We start from the raw sequence: 21,806 nt of genomic DNA on the forward strand, positions 1-21,806 counted from the left end.
TGAACAAATTTCTCAGCTCTACCCTGCAAGGGTTTGTCTACATCCCTCCCTTTCAAGAGAGAGCGGGCTATCCTAAACAAGGCGGCTGGGATTCTGCGGATGCAATAAGAGTGGAAAAATGTGCCCATTTTGCCACCCGTATCGCCACTAGATAAATCCTAATAAAGGCTCTTAATTGTGCTCGGTCTGATTCGGAGTTACTAGCTCTCCAGCGTCGTTCTAGGCATCTCTTTTGGCGCTTCATCTCCCGGAGTTCCTCGGTAAACCAAGGAGCCCTCCTGGATCCACTGCCACAAAGAGGCCGTAAAGGCGCAATCCGGTTTAGAGTCTCTGCCGCCGCTATATTCCAAGCAGCGACCAAGGACTGCCAGACTGTGGGCCAGTAAAGTAAAATCTTTACTGTCCAGTATTTATCCTTTTAATCTAATGACATCTAGTTTAGATTCCAAAATATCTTCCAATGTATTTGAAAATAGTAATTTCTGGACAGGCTCTCAGATCTGAAAAGAGAAAAAGGAAAAGGAATCAAGCCAATGTATTTCCCATTTAGAGACACAAAACAATGTAAAAACTGAATGGGTCAGATCTTGGATATTCCATCACATATTCAGAGAGAGAGTTCAAGATTGGGGTATCATCATTTCACCATTCTCAAGAAAATAAGCATATTAGTGTAGGGTATACATACCTTGAAAGCCAAATGTCAGTTCATCAGCTACCTAGGAAATCAGACAGAGATTAATTTTTTACTTCTAACTATTGCACAAAATTGACTCTTCACCTGCATTATTTCTTCCACGTGTGGTTGAACTGTGGCCACAAGCAAATTTATAATAGCTATATAAAACTTCATTATTTTGCTAAAAACAAGGAGAAATCCTGTTTGAAAAGCTATCGGGCTTTAATAGCCTCTACTGTTAATTAGAAATATGGCAAGATGTTTATTTTTATCCAAATATCACATATTTTAAGTTCCTGTGAAACTGAAGCTGTTTCAATAAATAGGTCAGTTTCCATTCCAATTCAAACTTTCAGAATACTTAATAGTTCCATTTTGCTCTTGCGACAGGCCATTCTGCAAATATTCATTTAACATCAAAAATATTTTGCATGTCCCCACAACTCTATTCTCTTAAAAGTTATCACTTATGGCAGAAGAGATGAAATGGAATTCAGACAAGCAGATACTTTAGACAGGAACAAACTATGGCATTTGCTGTCATTCTTACAATTCTCTGCCTCTTAAGTACTTTTTTTTGCCAGACAGCTCAGTTTCTAATAATTTAAAATACAACATTTAGGCATCCTGCAAAGCCAGGATCACACAGTGATTCTTGGTGCTTTTTTAAAAAGACTCTCAAACTGGAATATACAGGTTTATTTCAAGAACCAGCCAATTTTTGTGCTGATTTTATATATTTCAATGTAACAACTACTTAATTATGTAGTTCACATTATTTGTACTGTCTCAGTAAAATTGATCTTCACTACTTTTCAGAGAGATTCCCATTGTTTTTTCCAATTTCATCATTAACAGTACAAATGAAACACATTTATTTTAACACAAAACAAGGTCAAAGACTACAAACTGCTTCATTTGGAAATCTAATGCCCCCTTAGAACCCTTTAAAATACGAGCTTACCATTATAGTGTGAAGTCAAAATGATTCTATCCATCAGGTGCTACTGTTTTTAAACTAATCTGAAATAAAAAAATATTGTATTTTTATCACTTTATGAAGTAATGCAAAACAGATACTATTTCACCATCAATTCATTTGATCTCAGGTGTTTAAGTTATGGTACCATGACATATCACTAAATATCAGCAATAGAAAGCCTCAGTGTTTTCAGTTCTCAGAAAAGTTTCTGTCCACTACTCTTAAAACATCATTGGCTTTTCCAGCAAAATCAAACTAATTTTGGTTGATATGTTTTCTTTCAGAAGTCAGGGAACAAAGCAGGCAGCAAATGTGCTTATTACTGCCACCCCCACCCCCACGCATTGTGTTTTTTGGGAGGAGCGGATTATGCAAAAATGAAAGCATCACATCTAGTTTTAGTCAATTTTCATTCCACCTTTAATACTTTTGTCATGAAATCTGACAGGGTGAAATTCACAGGGAAGATTATTAGAGGTAATAGGAGCATTCAGGCTGCAAGTCATTCACCCATAATTTTATCAACTTCCAAGACTGAATAATTAGATTATAAAAATATACTGACCTTGTTTTCAAGAGATTCCATAAAACAGTAAGCATCTAACAGTTTTGGGGAAATGAAAAAACATTTATTATAAAACTGCAGAAAGACTCAGAAATATTCAGTTAATACCTTTCTAATTTTTGCGTCAACATTGGGTAAGGAAACCTACTTCCTGGTGGAAAATAACCAAACTTAAAATATGCTGACTAGAATTTCTACATTGCTATAGCTGTAGAATTAACACAAAATAATCCATTTGCAATCTTATGTTCATGAGGAAGGTACTTTTAAAAATACATTAGTAAATTAAAGTGAAAACTTGGGAAAACAATTAATTTCTCTGAATGCCTAATCATCGGACTGAACAATGTAACCTCAGTAAAAAGTGGAACGGTTTGATGCTAATATCATGAGTATTCATCTGGCAGAATCTAATCTCATCATTGGTTACAAGTTGATAAAAAGTTTTGAACCATTAATACAGAATAAATGAAAACTAAACTCTTACCTCAATCTAGTAATTCCATCCTCAAAACCTAGTTAATATAAAAAAAAATTGTCCTCTTATATACGCAAACACAAAATATTAAAAGTTTAGTATTACAAAACAAAAGTAATTGCAGGTTTTTTTTCACCCACATCCCAATTTCAGTTCAGGTATTTCCTAAGCTTTGCTACTTTTATTCTAAGGTTTAACAAATCAATCTTGAAGATAGAAGTAGCTCCACAGCAATTCCATGGACAGCAGTTTCTAGGTCTTCAATAAAACTTTCTGACTGGACTACATAGCCAAAGTCGGAAAAGTTAAAACAGTAACCAAAAAGAGTAAAGGATATTGTCATCCTAAGACCCCTGGACCATTCTTTTGACCAAGAGTATACTTTCTTGAAGCAAAAGTGGTTACAGAAGTAGCAAAGTGGAATTTAGTGCAAAAACAATACTTAACTTTCTTTTTCCCTGGGACTTCCCCGACCCCCCCTTATGGGTCTTGAACCCATTGAAAAGTTACAGGTTGTTTGGGTAACGGGCCCTCTGTGTGTTCCTCATTCTTTTAGGGCTGGATTGGCACTTCTTCCTTGTTAGACCGGCACTGCTTGGCTCCCAGAAACCCCCCCCCCCCCGGTATTCCATTCTCCTCCCTCCCCCATTGCAAAAATGTCAGGAAGCAGAATGTAAAGTGATGCTAGCAGAACGGGGACCGTGACAGATATGCTGTTGGGAGGTTTTCAGAACTCTATGCAGAATAATCTTCTGAACTCATCTTTAGGATATCGAGTCGCGGGTATTTCTGCATTTATTAATATAGCATTATTAAAGATTATATTATTTTTAAGAACATCCTGCTTGCAAAACACTATGCAATTTCTTGCAGTAAATCAACACGGTTAAGCTGATATCAGTAGTAGCTTACCGCTGGTCAGCAGTTTTGCTTTGAAACAACTCCTCATGTTACTCCAAGTCCTAAAGAGAAAGAAAGGTTGATGATAGCCAAGAAAATGATTTTTTAATCATGGGAAAACCAGGTAGGTGCCTGAAGTCAGGTAGAGCTAATCACAGACCTCCATCTTTAAAGTCAGTTTTATAAGCTTCTCATCATGCAGGCTGACAGCATTAAATACTTTAAAAATATCAAGTATACTTTAATTAACACATAATATCAATCTGCCACATGTATGCAAGAAATACTGTTCAAATTTTTCCCAGGAGACTTGGGAAATTCCTTATGGATTTCTAGCAATTTGCAATATTTAATTTGCCATAGAAAGATAGGATCAGAATGGAAAAATGCTTCAGTTACTTTATTATTATTCTACTCATCACAATGTATGTTAGTATCCACCATTTTTATGTTTACTAATAAAAGATTATAAAAACAGCAATTAAAATTAAAACCTATAGATGGTTAAGAATTTTATTAGAGCTAGTCCAAATGGCTTAGGCAGGATCTATCAAAGGAACAATTTCTCCCGTTACAAACCTTCATATGGCAGATGAAGCTCTTTGGAAGGCCTCTTTCTGACAGGTGAGAGAAGACATCCTCAATTGCTTTGGGACAATGGAATGTTTGGAAATTTGGAGAAAAATGGTTTCTCAGCCTTGAACTAAAATACCAAATATATCTAAAAGTCCTAAAAAATCCTTAATAAATCCTTAATTGCTCAGTGAATCAACTTTCTGTATTTCAACTTGCCTTTTCTTGAGGTTCTTCAAAGACAGCTCGATCCCATTAAGACCTATAAAGAGAATTATTTTCTTAGCCACTAGCCTTATTTTTTTTCCACAAAACGTTTTTTCTTCCAAACCTTGCTGTGATCTACTGTATCAGTGTATATTCAATTTATCCTCATATGTATCAGCGACCTGATTCAGCATCATATACAGTAGATTAATTTGTACTTTTAGCTCCCAATCCAATTGTTCTGAACATTAACTGTTGTAGATGAATGGACGTAATTAAAATGCTTGCATCAGCAAATTTGCTTTACATTTCTAAGCAACATGTGTTATAATTGCAGAACAGTAAAACAAATTAGCAAATAGAATCCAATACAACTTTTAAAAGGCAGAAGATGCCATATCCATAAATCACAGCAAGTCACAGAAAATGAACAGATCCCAAGCATGGAAGATCATTCTTCAACTTAGAACCAGGGCTCAATTTGTTTTACCTTTTGTTTGCAAGTTGAATGAATTCCAAACAAAAATGTAATAACTGCAGAAAAACCAGCTAAAACAAAGGGCACAAGTGGCCCCCATCTTGATAGCATTTTAGAGGCCCTTAAAGACACGTCACCTGGCTCTTTGATTAAGATGGGGTACAGCCTTATAAAAATGGGCATCTTTTGTTCCTTATATTTACTATTGTTTTCTTGTATTTATAAATCACCTAGAATCACTGGGAGTCTGACAGTGTGCAAATTTATTAAATAACGCTTAACAAAGACTAACAAAACTAGGATGCTTGCCAGTGTAACTATAGAAAAATGCAATTATGATCTTGTTATAAAGAACCACTATTAAATAAGAACTAATAAAGGACTGTGACAATACCCAAGAATCTTCCTGGTAACATCGAAACTGTTCATAAAGTACTGCCCGATAATGCACCCCCCCCCTTAATATATTATATATATTTTTCTTTACAACTTACATGTTTGATCATCTAAAGCTGTTCCATATTAGAGAACCCGAAGGCCAGCCCATCAATGGGTAGTGTTCCCATATTTGCAAACACAGAATCTGTAAGAGATGTTCAGTTCAGTTGCTAGGACATACAACATGAACTTAATATTGTGGGAGGAACATATGGTTTAGTTTAAATTCAGATGGTTTAAGTGAATACAATGAAATGATACAATTTTCATGTTTATCAGCAGAAATCGAAGTGTTAATCAGCTACCAAGTTACTGTTGAGGTCACAGGGTTTTTTTAATGAACAATTATTTTAAGTAGGCCTCTCTGTAACCGTAACAATCCATGGTCAGACCAGATTTAAATAGAGGATGCATCAGATAGGAGCGAAAGACAAAGAGTTCATCACAGATTATCTGCTGAACTATGTTTTCATCACACACATCCTTCCTTGGACAAAATAACCTAATAGACTATTCATATCTTACAACTTACCAATCCTTGTTCCATGATCCCAGAATCATTTGTGAAACCCTGTAAAGAAAACAGCAAAGGTTTTAATGTCTGTTTCAAATTACAAAAGGGATTTTAAGATACTTTTTAAGGGCATAGATTGTGCCTCAGTTTGAAACATTAAATAGAGGATGCATCAGATAGGAGCGAAAGACAAAGAGTTCATCACAGATTATCTGCTGAACTATGTTTTCATCACACACATCCTTCCTTGGACAAAATAACCTAATAGACTATTTATATCTTACAACTTACCAATCCATGTTCCATGATCACAGAATCATTTGTGAAACCCTGCAAAAGAGGACAGCAAATGTTTTAATCTTTCAAATTACAAAAGGGATTCTTTTTAAGGGCATAGATTGTGCCTCAGTTTGAAACAAAGGTGGGTTAAGCGTTCTCATCATTATTTCCTCAAGAGTAGCAAATAAGCATCATCATTATGGCACAAAGGCACAACTAAAGGTACTGCTTTTATTTACTTAGCTTTCTGTATGTACTATAAGAACAAAAACATACCTTTATAGACAGCATTGGCTCGAGATTTTGTACCTACAAAGGAAACAGGCATTTGTCAGATAAGAACTATTTTTAAAACAAAATAGACCTAATAAGTGTTTAAGTATTTTGATTGGGAATATTTAGAAATCCAGACTCCCTTTTGACTAGCCTTAACTCTGATTATACTGCCAGCAATGAGGACTCTTTACTTCCTCTTTTAGGAGGGACTAAGGACTGCTGTATAAAACTTTCTCTGCTTAGCTTACAACTTTCAAGCGAAAGCAGCAAATTCCTCTCCCTTTCAGTTAAATTGAAGGTAGAAGCAGGATGGATGCCTCAAATATTACTGCACTTGTTCCTTGTCATAGCATGATTTTTTAAATTTGCACTAGCAATGCAAATTACATCAGGACAAAAATGAGTCATCTCATTGTCACTTCCAAAAGACAAAGATGGAAGAAATGATTCAAAATTTGCAGTTGTATCAAGTATTTCACACTAATAGTGTTTCAATATCTCAATATGCAGTTATTGGGCTAGACATAATAATTCAGATCTGTTATAGACGTTGCTTTTGTTATGGATTATGAAATCTGTAATTGGAATACGAGTTTTCCTCATCTTTTTTATCCATGCTTTCCCTCTGCCAACTGATCAACCTTTTGATCCTTTTTACGCAATCTCAGTCATACATTCTCATTACGGCAACAATTTCTAAATTGTTATGCAAATTATTAGAATTAGATGAAGACAACCATTAGGGAAAATTCCATCTGAATAAAGCTTAATCTAACTGAAAAAAAATCTTTCTCCTCCCTTTAATTTCTTAAGTAATGTTTAAATAAGGCTGGGATCAAATCATATTTATCAATGCTGCCAGCAGTTTAGCAGATGGAATCTAACCAGGCTCAAGGTTGACTCAGCCTTCCATTCTACTCAGATGTGTAAAATGAGGAGCCAGATTGTTGGGGGCAAATGCCGACTCTGTAAACTGCTTAGAGGGCTGTAAAAGACTATGAAGCAGTATATAACTTTAAGTGCTATTGCTAATATCTCATCAAAATTGTGCATTAGTGCAATCAGATGTGTTAGGCATAATATACAGGGTTGAGGTTGAAGAATCTTATTTGTAGAATAATAGCTAGAGTCTTTCCCTTACTAAAAAAACGTTTTATTGTTTTGGGGAACCAGAACATAAATTTTCAGGCTGTTAGAAATGAGTAATCCTTGCGACACCTAATTTAAGATCCTAATCCTGCTCAGAAATTGTTGGCATTCATCAGAGTCTCAGATGTCCCTACCAACATAATTTATCATCATCTGCAGGTACGAAAAAAAAAAAGATTCAATCAGGGCATATTACTCGGAAGGTCCCCCAGTTGTTTTGCAATGTAATCGAATCCATATTTTGCAGTAAATGCCCGCAAGTCCTTTAATTTAAAGAAAAAAAAACTTCAAAATAAGTTTATCAGAGATCTATCCTGGCATCAAACACTTCGAAACCATCCGAAGATCAACGCGAAGAGAGGCTGGAGTTCACCATATCTCAGTACATAATAGTTTTTTGAATTTTACCCTCCGGCCTACCCAGACTTGGACTTAAATCTTCGTAAATGTCAACGTCCATAAGGCAGTGACCGTTGCATTGTGAAGGCCTACCCAGGAAATACAACTTAACGCAAAAAGCTTGCACGCCGATTTGGTAAGGATTAATTAGCATTATTATTCCGTGCGGGATTCATTTTCAACACTTTCTGGAAGATCAGCTTTATGCTTTCTCCAACCACGAGGCCCACGTGGAAAGGCTGCTTCTTGCAGCGCCATCTATGCTCAGGGGGGGGACGGAATGCGTGCTATAATCCAACGCCATCCGTGCCCCCCTCAAGGTCATCCACAACCAACCTTACATTTTAAAGGCCCAACTCCTCTATACAAATTAGCAACGCAACATTTATTGCGGGCGGGAGGGAGGGAGGGAAGGAAGGGGGGTTATTCGCAATACTTACGTAGTAGCGAGGCCTAAGGCAGACTCCGAAAGAGAAAGCGCGGGCCGCAGCCACGCTTTTTATAGACGCCGGGAGGTCACGTGCACGCTCCCTTTGCATAGCTCCTCCTCCCGTCACACCACTCCCTTAAAAAAAAAAAGATTCCTACGCACAACAGCTTTTTATAGACGCCGGAGGGTCACGTGCACGCTCCCTTTGCATAGCTCCTCCTTCCGTCACACCACTCTCAAGTAAAAAAAAAATGATTCCTACGCACAACAGTCCCTCCACTTCCCCCCCCGCCCCCACCCCCGCTTCAGCGCCACAAGTACCCAGGCCGTCCGCCAGGCGCGCAGGTTCCACCCTCTCCGTGGTGGGCTCGTTCCTGTGGGTGTGGCTACCTGACGCGCAGATTGTTTCAGTGGGGCTGGGGGGAAAGCAAGTCAATCAAGAAAGACGAAAGGAGGGGGGGGATATGTACTTCCGGGGCGTTTCTCTTCTGGGGGGTTCGCTTCCGGAAGGGTGTTCGGGCTCGTCCCACCCCCCCCTTGGAGGTACGTAGGCGATGTATTTCGGTCCCCTCGGGAAAGGGAAAGGAGCTCGGGAGAGTTGTTCTCTCTCCTTCCTTCCCACCCTCGGGCGCACTCGAGGACAGTCGTTCCGGGGTGCCTCCCAAAAGGACGGTGGTGGATTCTGCATGTCCCCCCCCCAAAAAAAATTTTTTTCTAGCCTCACTTCTCCCCTTCTGTATCTTAGCAACGGAGTTTGCTCCTCCTAAAAGATATTTCTCTCTGCAAGGTTGCCTGCCCTCCTCATCCTTAATCTTCTGGACCTCCCCCCACCCCACCCACCCCCAAAAAATCCCCTGAAATCTGTCAATTTGCAGTCACTGTACTTTGCCTTTTTATTCACCCATACATTCCTCCCTCAGTTTTGTTATTTTAATTAACTGTCCTCTCCAGGTGCTTTTTTGGTTAGGAGCAAAGTGGTTTTGTTTCGTTGCAATTTGCTCAGGTTTTTGGAGTCTTTGGATCTAGGGGGTTCTATGGAGAGAAAGGTTTAGAAAGTTGGAAGGGAGGGTCTTGTAGTCTGCTTTTGCCTCTTTGGAAATACTCCAAAATGAATCCAGCAGTTTACTCTCAAGGCATGTGTGCAAAGAGAGGTTGTAGAACTTCATTAAAATGTTGTATGGTGTGGAGAAATCATCTGCTTTCTTATGGGGAAAAACTGGGAAAAAAGTTTATTTCTCTAATTGTTTGTAATGTTGGGAATTATTTTTTCCTGTTTGATTAACAGAGAGCCAACCAAAGTTCCAGATTAGCAGTAGGGTTAGAACAAGCCAGAATAATAATTCTGCATGTGAATAAAATAAATCTATGCTTACAATAGCTTATATGGTTTTGTAAGAAAAATGTTCATACAGAAACAACAGTTTTAATAAATGTAGAAATCATGTAAATGCTATTGAATAATGAAGCATCAGCCTTATTGCCTTCATGAAAATATTAGATCGAAGCTGGACTGCATGGAATTCTATTGTTTCATTTGTGCTTTTTTTATTGTTGGGCATCTGAACATAGATCTGGTCTAGAATCCGGATATGGGAGCAGGTGTATATGAGGGAAAGGAAGATTTGATAAAAAAAAAATTAAATTTCCTTTTTTAAAAATTGGAATTTTGAATTGTAATGTATTTAAACTATATTTCCTAAAAATTAGAAAAAACACATAATTAATATCCTTTATCACTTCATGGTAAAAAAAAATCTATTTTTTAAAGTCTGTGGCTTCATAGATTATATACATAGACTAGAGCAGAGATGTCAAACTCACGTCATCACGTGACATATTGGGATTTCTCCCCCCCCCTTTGCTAAACTGGGCATCCACGTGACCAGTGTGTGATGCATCTGGCCCAAGGGCTGGGAGTTTGACAGCCCTGGAGGAGAGCAATATGGAAAAACTATTCTGTACATTTTAAGAAACTTTGCTCAGAAGAATCTATACAACATCTACGCTTTTGCTACAGTGGATTTATGATGTCTTTACGCATCTTGCTAATTTTCATTGCGTTTCTATAGTTTGTTCATATCAGTCTGCATATAATTATTGCTGATATCTGTCTGGCTTTCAGATTGAAGTTTACTTGTTTTACTACTTTATTATTAGTAATTCTAGAAGTGTTCACTATTGTGTCCCTGCAATACCATAGCAGACTAATGAAATAAAATGCAGCTAATGAATGTTTCTTTTTGTAATACAATAGAAATAAAGAATTCTAAAGCATTTATCAGGCTCTGTTAATTCTGTGTAAGTCTAAAAGTCCATGTTCAAAGCTCATAAAATTATTTTCAAATTACGGAATATTTTACCATAATTTTTAACCTTACAGTAAGGGAACATAATTAAAAGTGAATTCTGAGTATCCTGTGTCACTCCAATAAGAGATTTGAGTTTAGAACTGAATACCAATCCAAGATTAATGTTGCCATACACTAAATAAACAAACAAGATTAATGGTATTGCAATCTTTTTTTCCTTTCATAAAAAATGGAAAATAACTATTGAAAAAAATAGAAGCAGATGGAGAATACTTAATAAAAAGAAGGGTATAAAAGAAGGATGATGTTTTCTATCCCCTTTTTCACCCATTGAGCATATCAAAACCCCTCTTGCCACGGGTGAAAGTAGAATTCCAACTCTGTTTGTTCATTGCAGAATAAATATTAGAAGGACAGGCTGCATACATTAATTAAATAAGAGTGAATCTAAGGAATAGATTTCTTTTCTGAAAAATATGACATAGATATAGATCAGGGGTGTCAAACTCACGTCATGGTAGTGTCACATGATGTATCGGGACTTCCCCCCCCTTCGCTAAACTGAGTGGGGGCGGGGCCAGCACGTGATACATCTATCCTGCAGGCCACAAGTTTGACACTCCTGATATAGATGAACTGATCATCCATATAATACACAAAATAAATAAGGTACAATATGCTGCTTTTTATGTTGATGTTGACAAATAACTAACCCATAAATTTGCAAGATTTATTCTTGTATTTATTGCTACATTCATAATGTTTTGTCAGCATAAGCTGTTTTCATATCCATATATACTTGCAGTATTTTTAAAGAAACCCATTTTGATGTCTTCTGATTTTCCCCCCCTGAATTTGTATAACTACCAGGAATATCATTATCTGGCTAGAAACTAAATAATTTATTCGCATGTGGAAGATACAGTTTTTATTGGTAATGTTATTACGTGACTTTGAAAAACATATCGAGTATATGCACACATTCTGTATACCATTCTTGCATGAATTATCACTGACTAATATATAAGCTGACTACAGAGTTTACTGCAAAGGAGATTTTTACTACTCGTCAATATAAAATAAATATAGTTTTATTTTCAATGAATTTTTATTTATTAGTATCAATTCTATGTGTATTAGTGAGTGAAAGGTATGTTACCATGATTGGTCACAATGAAATAATGATAAGTGAGAATTAATAGTCTGCTATATCCTTGTATAGATGCCTCACAGCACTGCATAGGTTGGAGACGCCCCTGTATCAACATTATAAACCAAATTGTTTACATTTGCCCTAAATCTTTGATGGAATTTCCATTTAATTTGAGTTTTTGATTATCGAGAAAGATGGCAGACGTCAGATTAAAATCCCAGTTCAGTTCATGAAATAAGTAACATTATCTTATAATGCAACATTACCTATCTCCTTTATTGTTAATTAACATTGTTAATTAGCTAGCTTAATTGCACTTGGAATGTTGAGCAATGGGCAATATTGTGAAGAGAAACAGAAAAAAAGAGCATTTACTGCTCAATTGTCAACATTCTGCGTTTTTTCCTACATAGCTGTTTAACAAGGAAATAATAGTTTATGTGTCATATTCACACAAATCACATGCAAATTGATATGAAAAAATGTTTTGTTTTTTTTTAAATGTCATTCATTACAAAACATGTAGAAATGGAGAAGCTCTTTCTAATTCAGCGGTGTATTTTTCCATCATTAGGGTTGCTCCCCCTGCAACTGGAGCCGTCATGGAGAAAAGTGGGAATATTCAGTTGGAGATTCCTGATTTCAGCAATTCTGTTTTGAGCCATCTTAACCAGCTCCGCATGCAGGGCCGGCTGTGTGACATTGTGGTCAACGTGCAAGGCCAAGCCTTTAGGGCGCACAAGGTAGTGCTGGCTGCTAGCTCGCCTTATTTTCGGGATCATATGTCACTCAACGAAATGAGCACAGTCTCCATCTCTGTTATCAAGAACCCCACTGTGTTTGAGCAGCTCCTTTCTTTTTGCTACACGGGGAGAATATGCCTCCAGCTTGCTGATATAATCAGTTACCTGACAGCAGCTAGTTTTCTACAAATGCAACATATTATAGACAAATGTACACAAATCCTGGAGGGAATTCATTTCAAAATTAATGTGGCTGAAGTGGAAATGGAATTGAGCCAAACAAGAACAAAGCATCAAGAAAGGCCCCCGGAATCTCATCGAGCTTCCCCGTCTCTAAATCGTTCTCTGAGTCCTCATCATAGCACTCCAAAAGGCAGCCGTATGGGCCAAGTTAGCACCGTTCTGGACATTCGGGAACTGAGTCCTCCTGAGGAGTCTACAAGCCCTCAAATAATTGAGCAGAGCTCAGACGTGGAAAGCCGGGAACCCATACTGAGGATTAATAGGGCAGGTCAATGGTATGTAGAGACAGGAGTCCCAGACCATGGTGGGCAGGGGGATGATGATGTTAAAGTCCTTGGAACAGTGCGAATCAAAACAGAAAACTTGGAGGAATGGCTGGGGACAGAGAATCAGCCATCTGGAGAAGATGGGAGCAGTGCTGAGGAGGTCACTGCTATGGTGATTGACACAACAGGACATGGATCAGTGGGACAAGAAAGTTACAGTTTGGGCTCATCAGGAACAAAAGTGGCCAGGCCAACCAGCACTGAAACGGACAGGTAAGATTTAACGTTACTATTGCTTCTTAATACTAATACTGTGTCTATGTCTACATTTGCTATGTCAAAGGTACTGTAAAAACATTAGAATACTTTTTTGGATTAGAATCCAAAAAAGAGAACCAGGTCATCCCCTGAAGAGGAGAATATGTAAACACAACAACGGATAGAGTGGATGGAGGGAGGAGTAGAAGGAAAGATAGGAAGGAGAGGAATAGGAGAAAGGGAAAGGCAGAGGAAGAATGGGAGGGAATGTAAGAGTAGGAAAGAGGGGAGGAATGGGAAGAAGAGGGGAAGGGTAAAGGGGAGGAAGGGGAAGGAGAGAAGGGAAAGGAGAGGAGGAAGGAAGGAAGGAGAGAAGAAAGAGAAGAAAGGGGGGTAGGAAGGAGGGAGGGAAGCAAGGAGGGAAGGAAGGAGAGAAGAAAGGAGGGAAGGAAGGAGAGAAGGAAGGAGGGAATGTAGTTGAGAAGGAAGGGGGGAAGGAAGGAGAGAAGGAAGGGGGAAAGTAAGGAGAGAAGGAGAGAAGAAAGGAGGGAAGGAAGGAAGGAGGGAAGGGGGAAGGAGGGAAGGAAGGAGGGAAGGAAGGAGAGTAGGAGAGAAGAAACGAGGGAAGGAAAGAGGGAGGGAGGGAAGAAGAAGTAGGACCGTTGTAAGATAAGATGGATCTATCTATGGGATGGTAAGAAAGCAATTTTCAAGTATATTGTCAACTGTAGGGAAAAAATTGTTATAAATACATATTATTAATAACAGTTATGAGATCATATAATTGTGAATGTATATATGAAATTGATAAAATTAAAAATTAAAAAAAAACATTAGAATACTTCAGACTTAATTCCCGCTGTTCATAATCTAAAAACATCAGTGGAACGAAGCATATTAAAAAAAGCTAATTGGATGTAGTCTGTAACTTCAGCAGGTGAAGAAGTGGTGAACTGGACAAAGAGCCAATTAAGAGTATGATAGTGAGAGTTCAACTTCTAAAAAGAAAATGTATAGAGCTTTTTAAGTAGGACTTAATTTGCCTCTGGCCAAACTTTATTTAAAGTATTCTCTGGATATTGAAATAAATGAGATATGATGATTAGTTGGTGTTTACTAGAGACAATGAATAGTGAATTTTGAAAAAAATGTGAGAAGTCCTAATATTCAGTGAAAAATCATGTGAATATATTTATATTTATAATCTTTTAAAAACTAGAATTTTAGTAATAGCCAAAAATAGCAAGATACTTTTGTAAGAATTTTTCTCTATTTAAAAACAGAGAATTGCATGTTTTCAAGTCTTCATGAGGAAAATTTCAAGTCTCTTACTTGGTCTGACTAAATTGTAACCTTTTCTTTTAGTTAATTCCGCAAACATCAGTGATTTTTTTCTGCTTTGATTGAATGAGTTTATTTTTTTCTCAGCATTCCCATACCTGTATAGGAAACTCTGGAACAATGGCTATAATTTATTTGCCAGCTCAGATATTTATTTATTTATCTATTACATTTCAGCCAATAATTACTACAAACCATGATTTGGAAAACTAAACTTGATTTACTAAAACATTATTTTATAATCACCCTAGTGCTAGTTTAAGGATAGTTTAATCTGAATTAAGCCATTTTGTTTGGAGAAAGTTCTTTCTTAACTCTAATAGGTAATATTGAAGAAATACCCTTGCCTGATCTTGTGTAGGAGGTGACGTCTGTGGCTTGATTATCAGATATAATCTGCTTTTGTTACATTTTGATATGCTAACTTTTTGTTTAACATTTTATGCAACAGCTTTTGGAAGTTAAGAGTGCACCAGTACATTTAGTAGTCTGTAAAAACTTTAAACACAAAAAAAAATAGTACTTCATATGCTGACAATGTGCAAATAATCTCATGTTTCTATTTTGACAAATTTGTTTCAGGCAAAGCCATCTTTTCTTATGTTAACTTATTTCCTGAGTTGAGAAATTATCAAACTTCAAGCTACCATTTATAGTTTTAGGGTTTTCTTGATTTATTTCTGTTTACTTTCTATTTTATCTAACCCCTGTCCTCCCTGTTATCAGTGATGAAGCAGAATCTCCATTGTTTCTTACTTTTTTTTAAGAGAATTTGTATATTACACAAAATAGCTCTTAATCTCATTTTGCAGATTTAGCCCTTCGGGTAGTGTGGTTACTGTGAATGATCGGTACAGGTCAAAAAGTGAATCTCCATGGCGGATGGATGAACCTAAGCAGCCCAGTTCGCAGGTAGGTATCTCTTGGTGAGCTGTGATGATAATTATGATGCTGATGTTTTATAAGAGTAGCTATAGAGAAGCACTTTGCAGTTGGTGTATTTGTTTATGTGTTATTGGGGTGTGTATGTGTGTGTGAGATGAAGAGAGAGAGAGATAATATTAAGGTGATGTGCTAAGAATGGAAAGATTCAGGTTCTGGTCCAGTGGTGGGATTCAACATTTTTTACTACTGTGGACAACACTTGGTGAGCGTGAGTTGGTGGACATGACAGAGGAAGGATACTATAAAATCTCAATTTCCTCCCAATCAGCTGGGACTCGGGCGGCAGAGAATAGATGGGGGCGGGGCCAGTCAGAGGTGGTATTTACCGGTTCTCCAAACTACTCCAACTTTCCACTACCAGTTTTCCAGAACTGGTCAGAACTTGCTGAATACCACCTCTGTTTTAGTCTTTCCTTACATATGGAAGCCCAATTGAGTGATTTTGGTCAGTTATTTTTTCAGTCCTAGACTGGGGAGTCAAAAGTCACTATCTACTAACCTGTAGATTAGTGCAATGTGTGCATAATCCACAAAAAGAGACACTCTGCTACTGTGTTATATGGCGGGTTAGTAGTGAATTAGACATACTCTATTATTAATTATAATAGGGTATGAGTACTTCAGAAAATAGGTCAAAGGAATTTTGGGAAGGAATGTGAAGAAATTGATTTTTATATGTATCTAAACACTATTAATCAGTGAACCAATAAGCAGACTTCTACTAATGTATCTGGAAGCAATAAACCCTCTTTATATTTCAGATGCAGTGGCTAAAACACTGAGCTTGTTGATCAGAAAGGTTGTCAGTTCAGGGGTTCAAATCCCTAGTGCCATGTAATGGAGTGAGCTCCTGTTACTTGTCCCAGCTTCTGCAAACCTAGCAATTCGAAAGCATGTAAAAATGCAAGTAGAAGAATAGGAACCACCTTTGGTGGGAAGGTAACAGCATTCCATGTGCCTTCGGCTCTTAGTCATGCCAGCCACATGACCATGGAGATGTCTTCGGACAGTGCTGGCTCTTCATTTCTTTGAAATGGAGATTAGCACAACCCCCTAAATTCAGGAACAACTAGGGGAACCTTTACCTATGTTTTAGAATTTTATCTTGTTTCCTAACCCTGTCTGCTCAGGATGCACATAGAAACATGTTAAAAGCAAAACTATAACATGTGTTGCACATTTTAGAAATTTAACCTTAATCATCCCACCGTCATAAGAAAACCCTCTACATTTGAATACAGAAAATGCTTTTATTTCATCTTAGGGATTTGGATGATAAGCACAAGACAGTTTACTGAAACAGGGCAGCCCCACATTATTGTGAATCAAACTAAACATTTTTAATTTTGTCCAACTGATGAACATGCAAGGCTCTTATAGACTTTAAAGTACTTCTTCCTCTGTGCTAAAATAATTGCTCAGGTTGTTTAATTAGCTTAAGTGGAATACTTCAAGCACTATCCCACACAAAGCACAGTTAAAATGTAAAAAAAATCTGGTATATGTATTTTTAAACTACATGTAGAGTATTAAAAATTAAAACTTTCTATAGTACATTAACATTCATGCCAATCAAGCCATTTAGTTCTACAGTATATCTTGTTTTTTGCAGTGATCACCATATGATTCCAGGAAGTTTCAGGCAAGGAATAAGCATAGCAGTCTTTGTTGTTTTGTCTTAGTCTTTAATACTCTGAGAAATAATGCTTCTAAATCTGGATTTTGCTGATCAACCATTAATATGTCTAAGCCTTCTTGTTAATGTCCATGATCATATTTAGCCAACCTTATTTTTCTTCATAATGTTTCTGTTCTAGGCGGAAGAGTCAGCTATTGTTGGAGTAAGCGGCTATGTGGAATATCTCCGTGAACAGGAAGTATCTGAACGGTGGTTTCGTTACAACCCACGTCTGACTTGCATCTACTGTGCCAAATCCTTCAACCAGAAGGGTAGTCTGGACCGGCACATGCGGCTTCATATGGGCATCACGCCTTTTGTTTGCCGGATGTGCGGCAAAAAGTATACCCGCAAGGATCAGTTGGAGTATCACATCCGGAAACATACAGGCAACAAGCCCTTTCACTGCCATGTCTGTGGCAAGAGCTTCCCCTTCCAGGCTATCCTCAACCAGCACTTTCGTAAGAACCACCCCGGCTGTATGCCACTGGAGGGATCGCACAGCATCTCTCCAGAGACCACGGTCACCTCCAGAGGCCAAGCTGAGGAAGAGTCTCCTCTTCGGGAAGAAGCTGGTCTGGCTGGGGAAAGTGCACAGGGATCTGTATCGACTACTGGGCCAGATTGAGACCAGAGGCCCAGTGGATCTTCTGTAGGATAAGCAAGCCCCACTGGGATGGTGAGCTCCTGTAGTTGGTTGTGCAATGTTACCACTGGACGAAGACACTCCCGAGAGAGAGGTTGCCAAAACAGAAAAGATACAGTACTGTAACTAAAGTGCTTATGGTTTCCTTTATTTTTCTCCATCTCCTTGGAAAGGAAAAAAAACTGGGTCAACTAACCTCTGATTCAGGGATTAACAACTTCGGAGGGGTGGGCTTTTTTTTTTAAGTATTCAGTAGTGAACAAGGAGAAATAGATTTTTCTCATTTCTGGGCAACAGATCCTGTGGTCCTAAGGGCTGCAGAGTTCTAGCTATGTGTATGCAGAGCATCAGCATCTGTATCAAAATCATTATACCTCCATAAGATACACGGGGTCAGGAATTGGTTTTTGTTGTTCTGTGCCCCACTCTTATTTCCCAGGTAATTCTTTTTCGAGAACAATGGCTGTTGTACTATAACCAACCATGCCTAAGTGTAGTTTATCTCATTTTCATTTGATGTATCTTTTTAAAAAAATTGACCCATTACCTAAGGGCTTTTATTAAGGGGAGGGGGCTTGCCATTTCAACATGTGTGGCCTTGCCTGTTTGTTATAAGGCTAGCAATTTTTTGAGCAGTATTTTAAAGATTACACAATATTTAAGTAAGTAAGCTACTGAAAAAGAAGGCAGTAACTGCAGTATGAGGTTCTGCCGTGTTTGAATGAATATTTTCAGTTGTGAAATATGGGTAGTGCAGACCACGTCACAATTCTTGCTTATTCTGTGTGCTGCAAAAACTGAAAAGTAGATTTCTAGTTATGAATTTTTAAAACAGTGGCTTTTTCCAAAGGTCATCCTTTGCCTCCCATGGACTTGGATCTAATGAAACAGCAATATTTGTATATCAAAATAGATGGATCTCGGTGGGAGAAGAAATCCTGGTTTGTGTTTGTTTCCCTGTTTGATATTTTTATATGAAAAACATGCAAAAAACATACTCTTACAATTCAGTAGGGTAAAAGCTCCCATTTCCTGTAAGCAATGAAAACTTTTCCTTTACACTTCTATAATATTTCACATATGAAGTTGAGGAGATATCTCTTTCTCTCTCTGCCAAATCCAGCAAATATGCACCTCATGTTTCTTAATATTCTGTTTATAATTAAAAGGATACATGTGCAGGAGAGCAAATATTTCAAATAAGTGTCTTATATTTGCAAAAGAAGTTCTGTGTTGGTATTTAGTAGCAATGCTGTAGAATAAAGGTGAAGAGTTGGCATAATCCTAATATTATAGATTATATGGAGTTAAAATAGCCGAAGCAAAACTTATAGGAGAAAGCTTGAGATATGGTGGAGCCACGAAATGAATAGAGACAGGCATTATAATATTATGGTAAAGGAAGAAACAGCTTCTTGGTGAACATGCTTAGATTTGTATAATATTAATATTTCGCCGATCTTGCCTTCTTATGCCACACATTTCTTGCTTCTAAAAATGAAATTCTTGATTATGCTCACAGGAAGAATGAAAATTGTTCGATGCTCTCCCCTTTCCTCCCTATGTGTGCATTTCTTTTTTTATGTTAACTGAGGAATTTGTTCCATTCCCCAATTCATGATAAAGCAAGCAGTGATTTTTTTCTTTGTGATCACAAAGATACAGATTCAAAAGTCATTGAAAAGATTAACTCATACTTGTTTTAAGAGTTTGACGAGATTCTTCCAAAGCCACCCACACACTATTCTTCTAGATGAAGTAGGGAGGATAATAGATGTAAATATATCTATCTATATGCTGCTTTAATCATAACTTTCAAATCTACCAAAAAGAGACAATTTACATTAAAAAGAATTGGAAAATATTTCTAGTTAGTTTATAACAAAGTTTTTAAAGCATTTAAGAATAGAATTTTAAAAATGTTACCAAACTTGTAAGGCATACATTTATTTATCTACAAGTATGATATAAATATATATATATAAATATATATAAATATATAATTATAATGGGAATATTTCTTTGCTGAATTGATGACGGTGTAGCATTTCTATATAAGAATTTCCTCCAAAGCAGAATGCAGCAAAAATCCATACATATTAAAGAGAGCAAAGAGTTGTAATGGATTGTTGAATGTGGCATTTACAGAGCTGTGAGTTCCTTTTGGACTTGATACTGTGAACAGAGGAGTGATCAAGTAATCCAGGATTATGTCATCAGTCACTTACCTGCTTGCTGGTAAAACTCCTCTTTATTTAGCCTGGCCAGAATCATTGAGAATTTCTTGCCTCTTGACCCAGGCTTCATTTTAAAAGAAAAACAAAGCTTGTGAAATGTGCTTTTAGTTGCAGCCATTGAAAGATGTCATTTTTACTTGCATGCAAATGAGCCAATATTCTTGCCTGTTCTTCTTTTGAACTGGGTTTATAGTTATCCAGTCAGTTTATTCATACAGAAGGCTACATTATGAGAAAAAGCTCGTAAGAGGCGTGTGCCAGCAATCTTCCCAGTCCTTTCTTTCAATATGCCCGGAGGAGTTGGGAAACTTTTATTTCCTTTTTTTAAGCAACACAGTTTATTTTGAAAGCTGGACCCAGAAAAATGTGAACTTTGGGTATGATGCATTCTTTGAAGCAGACAAATTCAAATCACAACTTGTGAAGGTTGATTTATTTCAACAAACCATAATTACAGTTAACTATGGGTTTATGTTCAGATAATATTACCTCATCATGGTGTCCAATGAGACCATGATTCAATTTGTGTGTGTGTGTGTGTGTGAGGATGCATGTGTGTGTACATGTAGAAAATGACCTTGATCTGTGGCTTCACAAAATATAAGAGCTCCCAAAATATCCTGAGCTCTGTGGCTTTATTCAGAGAGTACATTTGTAGTGTAATCAAGAAATCCTCATAAATGTGTATTACTGGAGAAGCTAGAAAGAAGGGTGGGTTTTCTTGTGTTCTTAAAGAGCCTGAAACTCTTTAAAGAGTTAAGATGCCTCGAAGGAATACATGCAGGTTGTTATGATTCATACAATCCAAATCGTGCCAAATATTAAGGCATTGCATCTATTGACAACTGTTCTTCTGCCCTGCCAGGTGGCAGAATATAATTGCTAGAATGGGCAATGGGGGTCACTTAGGAAAGAATCTTAACTCCGTTTGACCATTTATGTGGAAACCCATGGTGTTGATGCGGCTGGAGCCGAAAGAAAACTCTGTTGAACCGCTTGATTGTGTCTTGAGATCTTATTGTTTCCTCAGATTCTACCTTGAGTGTTCTTTTTTTAGTTATTCTAAACAAATGTGCTATTTATACAAATAAGTTATGAACTGATAGCGCATAAACTCGCAAAGCCTGTTTCAATACTTAAACTTGTTTCAGACTATTATGCTTGGTGTTACAAAATGGAAAGTATTCATTTTCAAAAAATGCTAGTAGTGTTTGAACAAAATTGGCAAATAAAGTGTTTGCATTAGACAGAATTGAAGCAAACCTGTGGGAAGGCTTCCTGTTTTTTTGTTCTGCAATGAAACATTTACTTGTGCTGGAATTTTTGTATTCAGTGCTTTAACCTTAGAGGCAAGTTTGGAAATGAGCTTTAAGACATCATTGTTGGAGACGTTAGGCATTGGATAAATTGCCATCCAAGCTCAAAGGATTATTATCTAGATCAGTGTTTCTCAACCTTGGGAACTTGAAGATGTCCGGACTTCAACTCCCAGAATTCCCCAGCCAGCGAACGCTGGCTGGGGAATTCTGGGAGTTGAAGTCCGGACATCTTCAAGTTCCCAAGGTTGAGAAACACTGATCTAGATTCCGTAGTGTAGATGTGTTGGTGACCTATTTTTTTATTCAGTGCATCTGGACATT

At 37.4% G+C, this 21,806-nt stretch overlaps 1 protein-coding gene, 1 long non-coding RNA gene and 5 other non-coding genes across 7 annotated transcripts; 1 reads left to right on the plus strand and 6 right to left on the minus strand.

The window, feature by feature from the left end:
- Window positions 1-95: 95 nt before the first annotated feature.
- LOC106554585 (uncharacterized) lies at window positions 96-8,774 on the minus strand. Its single transcript, XR_015698233.1, has 13 exons — window positions 8,669-8,774; window positions 8,358-8,482; window positions 6,370-6,402; window positions 6,106-6,144; window positions 5,833-5,871; window positions 5,357-5,445; window positions 4,397-4,439; window positions 3,617-3,666; window positions 2,714-2,741; window positions 2,227-2,261; window positions 1,644-1,702; window positions 689-719; window positions 96-500 (listed from the first exon to the last, which is right to left on the minus strand). It is a non-coding gene; the product is annotated as an uncharacterized LOC106554585 (long non-coding RNA).
- On the minus strand, window positions 1,462-1,539 carry LOC148043361 (small nucleolar RNA SNORD79). The gene has a single exon (XR_015698249.1). It is a non-coding gene; the product is annotated as a small nucleolar RNA SNORD79 (small nucleolar RNA).
- On the minus strand, window positions 2,577-2,654 carry LOC148043362 (small nucleolar RNA SNORD47). Its single transcript, XR_015698256.1, has one exon. It is a non-coding gene; the product is annotated as a small nucleolar RNA SNORD47 (small nucleolar RNA).
- Window positions 5,706-5,785, minus strand: LOC148043363 (small nucleolar RNA snR60/Z15/Z230/Z193/J17). Its single transcript, XR_015698258.1, has one exon. It is a non-coding gene; the product is annotated as a small nucleolar RNA snR60/Z15/Z230/Z193/J17 (small nucleolar RNA).
- On the minus strand, window positions 5,979-6,058 carry LOC148043364 (small nucleolar RNA snR60/Z15/Z230/Z193/J17). The gene has a single exon (XR_015698259.1). It is a non-coding gene; the product is annotated as a small nucleolar RNA snR60/Z15/Z230/Z193/J17 (small nucleolar RNA).
- On the minus strand, window positions 7,602-7,682 carry LOC148043365 (small nucleolar RNA SNORD74). The gene has a single exon (XR_015698255.1). It is a non-coding gene; the product is annotated as a small nucleolar RNA SNORD74 (small nucleolar RNA).
- Window positions 8,775-12,342: 3,568 nt separating the features above from the next.
- Window positions 12,343-18,060, plus strand: ZBTB37 (zinc finger and BTB domain containing 37). Its single transcript, XM_014073294.2, has 3 exons — window positions 12,343-13,334; window positions 15,473-15,572; window positions 17,423-18,060. Exons 1-3 carry the CDS (start codon window positions 12,412-12,414, stop codon window positions 17,909-17,911), a joined length of 1,512 nt encoding a protein of 503 aa, XP_013928769.1. The 5' UTR covers window positions 12,343-12,411; the 3' UTR covers window positions 17,912-18,060.
- The last annotated feature ends 3,746 nt before the right edge of the window (window positions 18,061-21,806 follow it).

This window comes from Thamnophis sirtalis, unplaced genomic scaffold (genome assembly GCF_051295495.1).
Source record: "Thamnophis sirtalis isolate CommonGarterSnake01/CBP01778 unplaced genomic scaffold, rThaSir2_p1.2 scaffold_12, whole genome shotgun sequence".
Lineage (NCBI taxonomy): Eukaryota > Metazoa > Chordata > Lepidosauria > Squamata > Natricidae > Thamnophis > Thamnophis sirtalis.

Coding starts and splice junctions, on each gene's coding strand:
- ZBTB37 (XM_014073294.2), top strand. CDS start 12,412: ATGGAGAAAAGTGGGAATATTCAGTTGGAGATTCCTGATTTCAGCAAT. Junction 13,335..15,472: donor ACCAGCACTGAAACGGACAG/GTAAGATTTAAC, acceptor CTCATTTTGCAG/ATTTAGCCCTTCGGGTAGTG. Junction 15,573..17,422: donor CTAAGCAGCCCAGTTCGCAG/GTAGGTATCTCT, acceptor TTTCTGTTCTAG/GCGGAAGAGTCAGCTATTGT.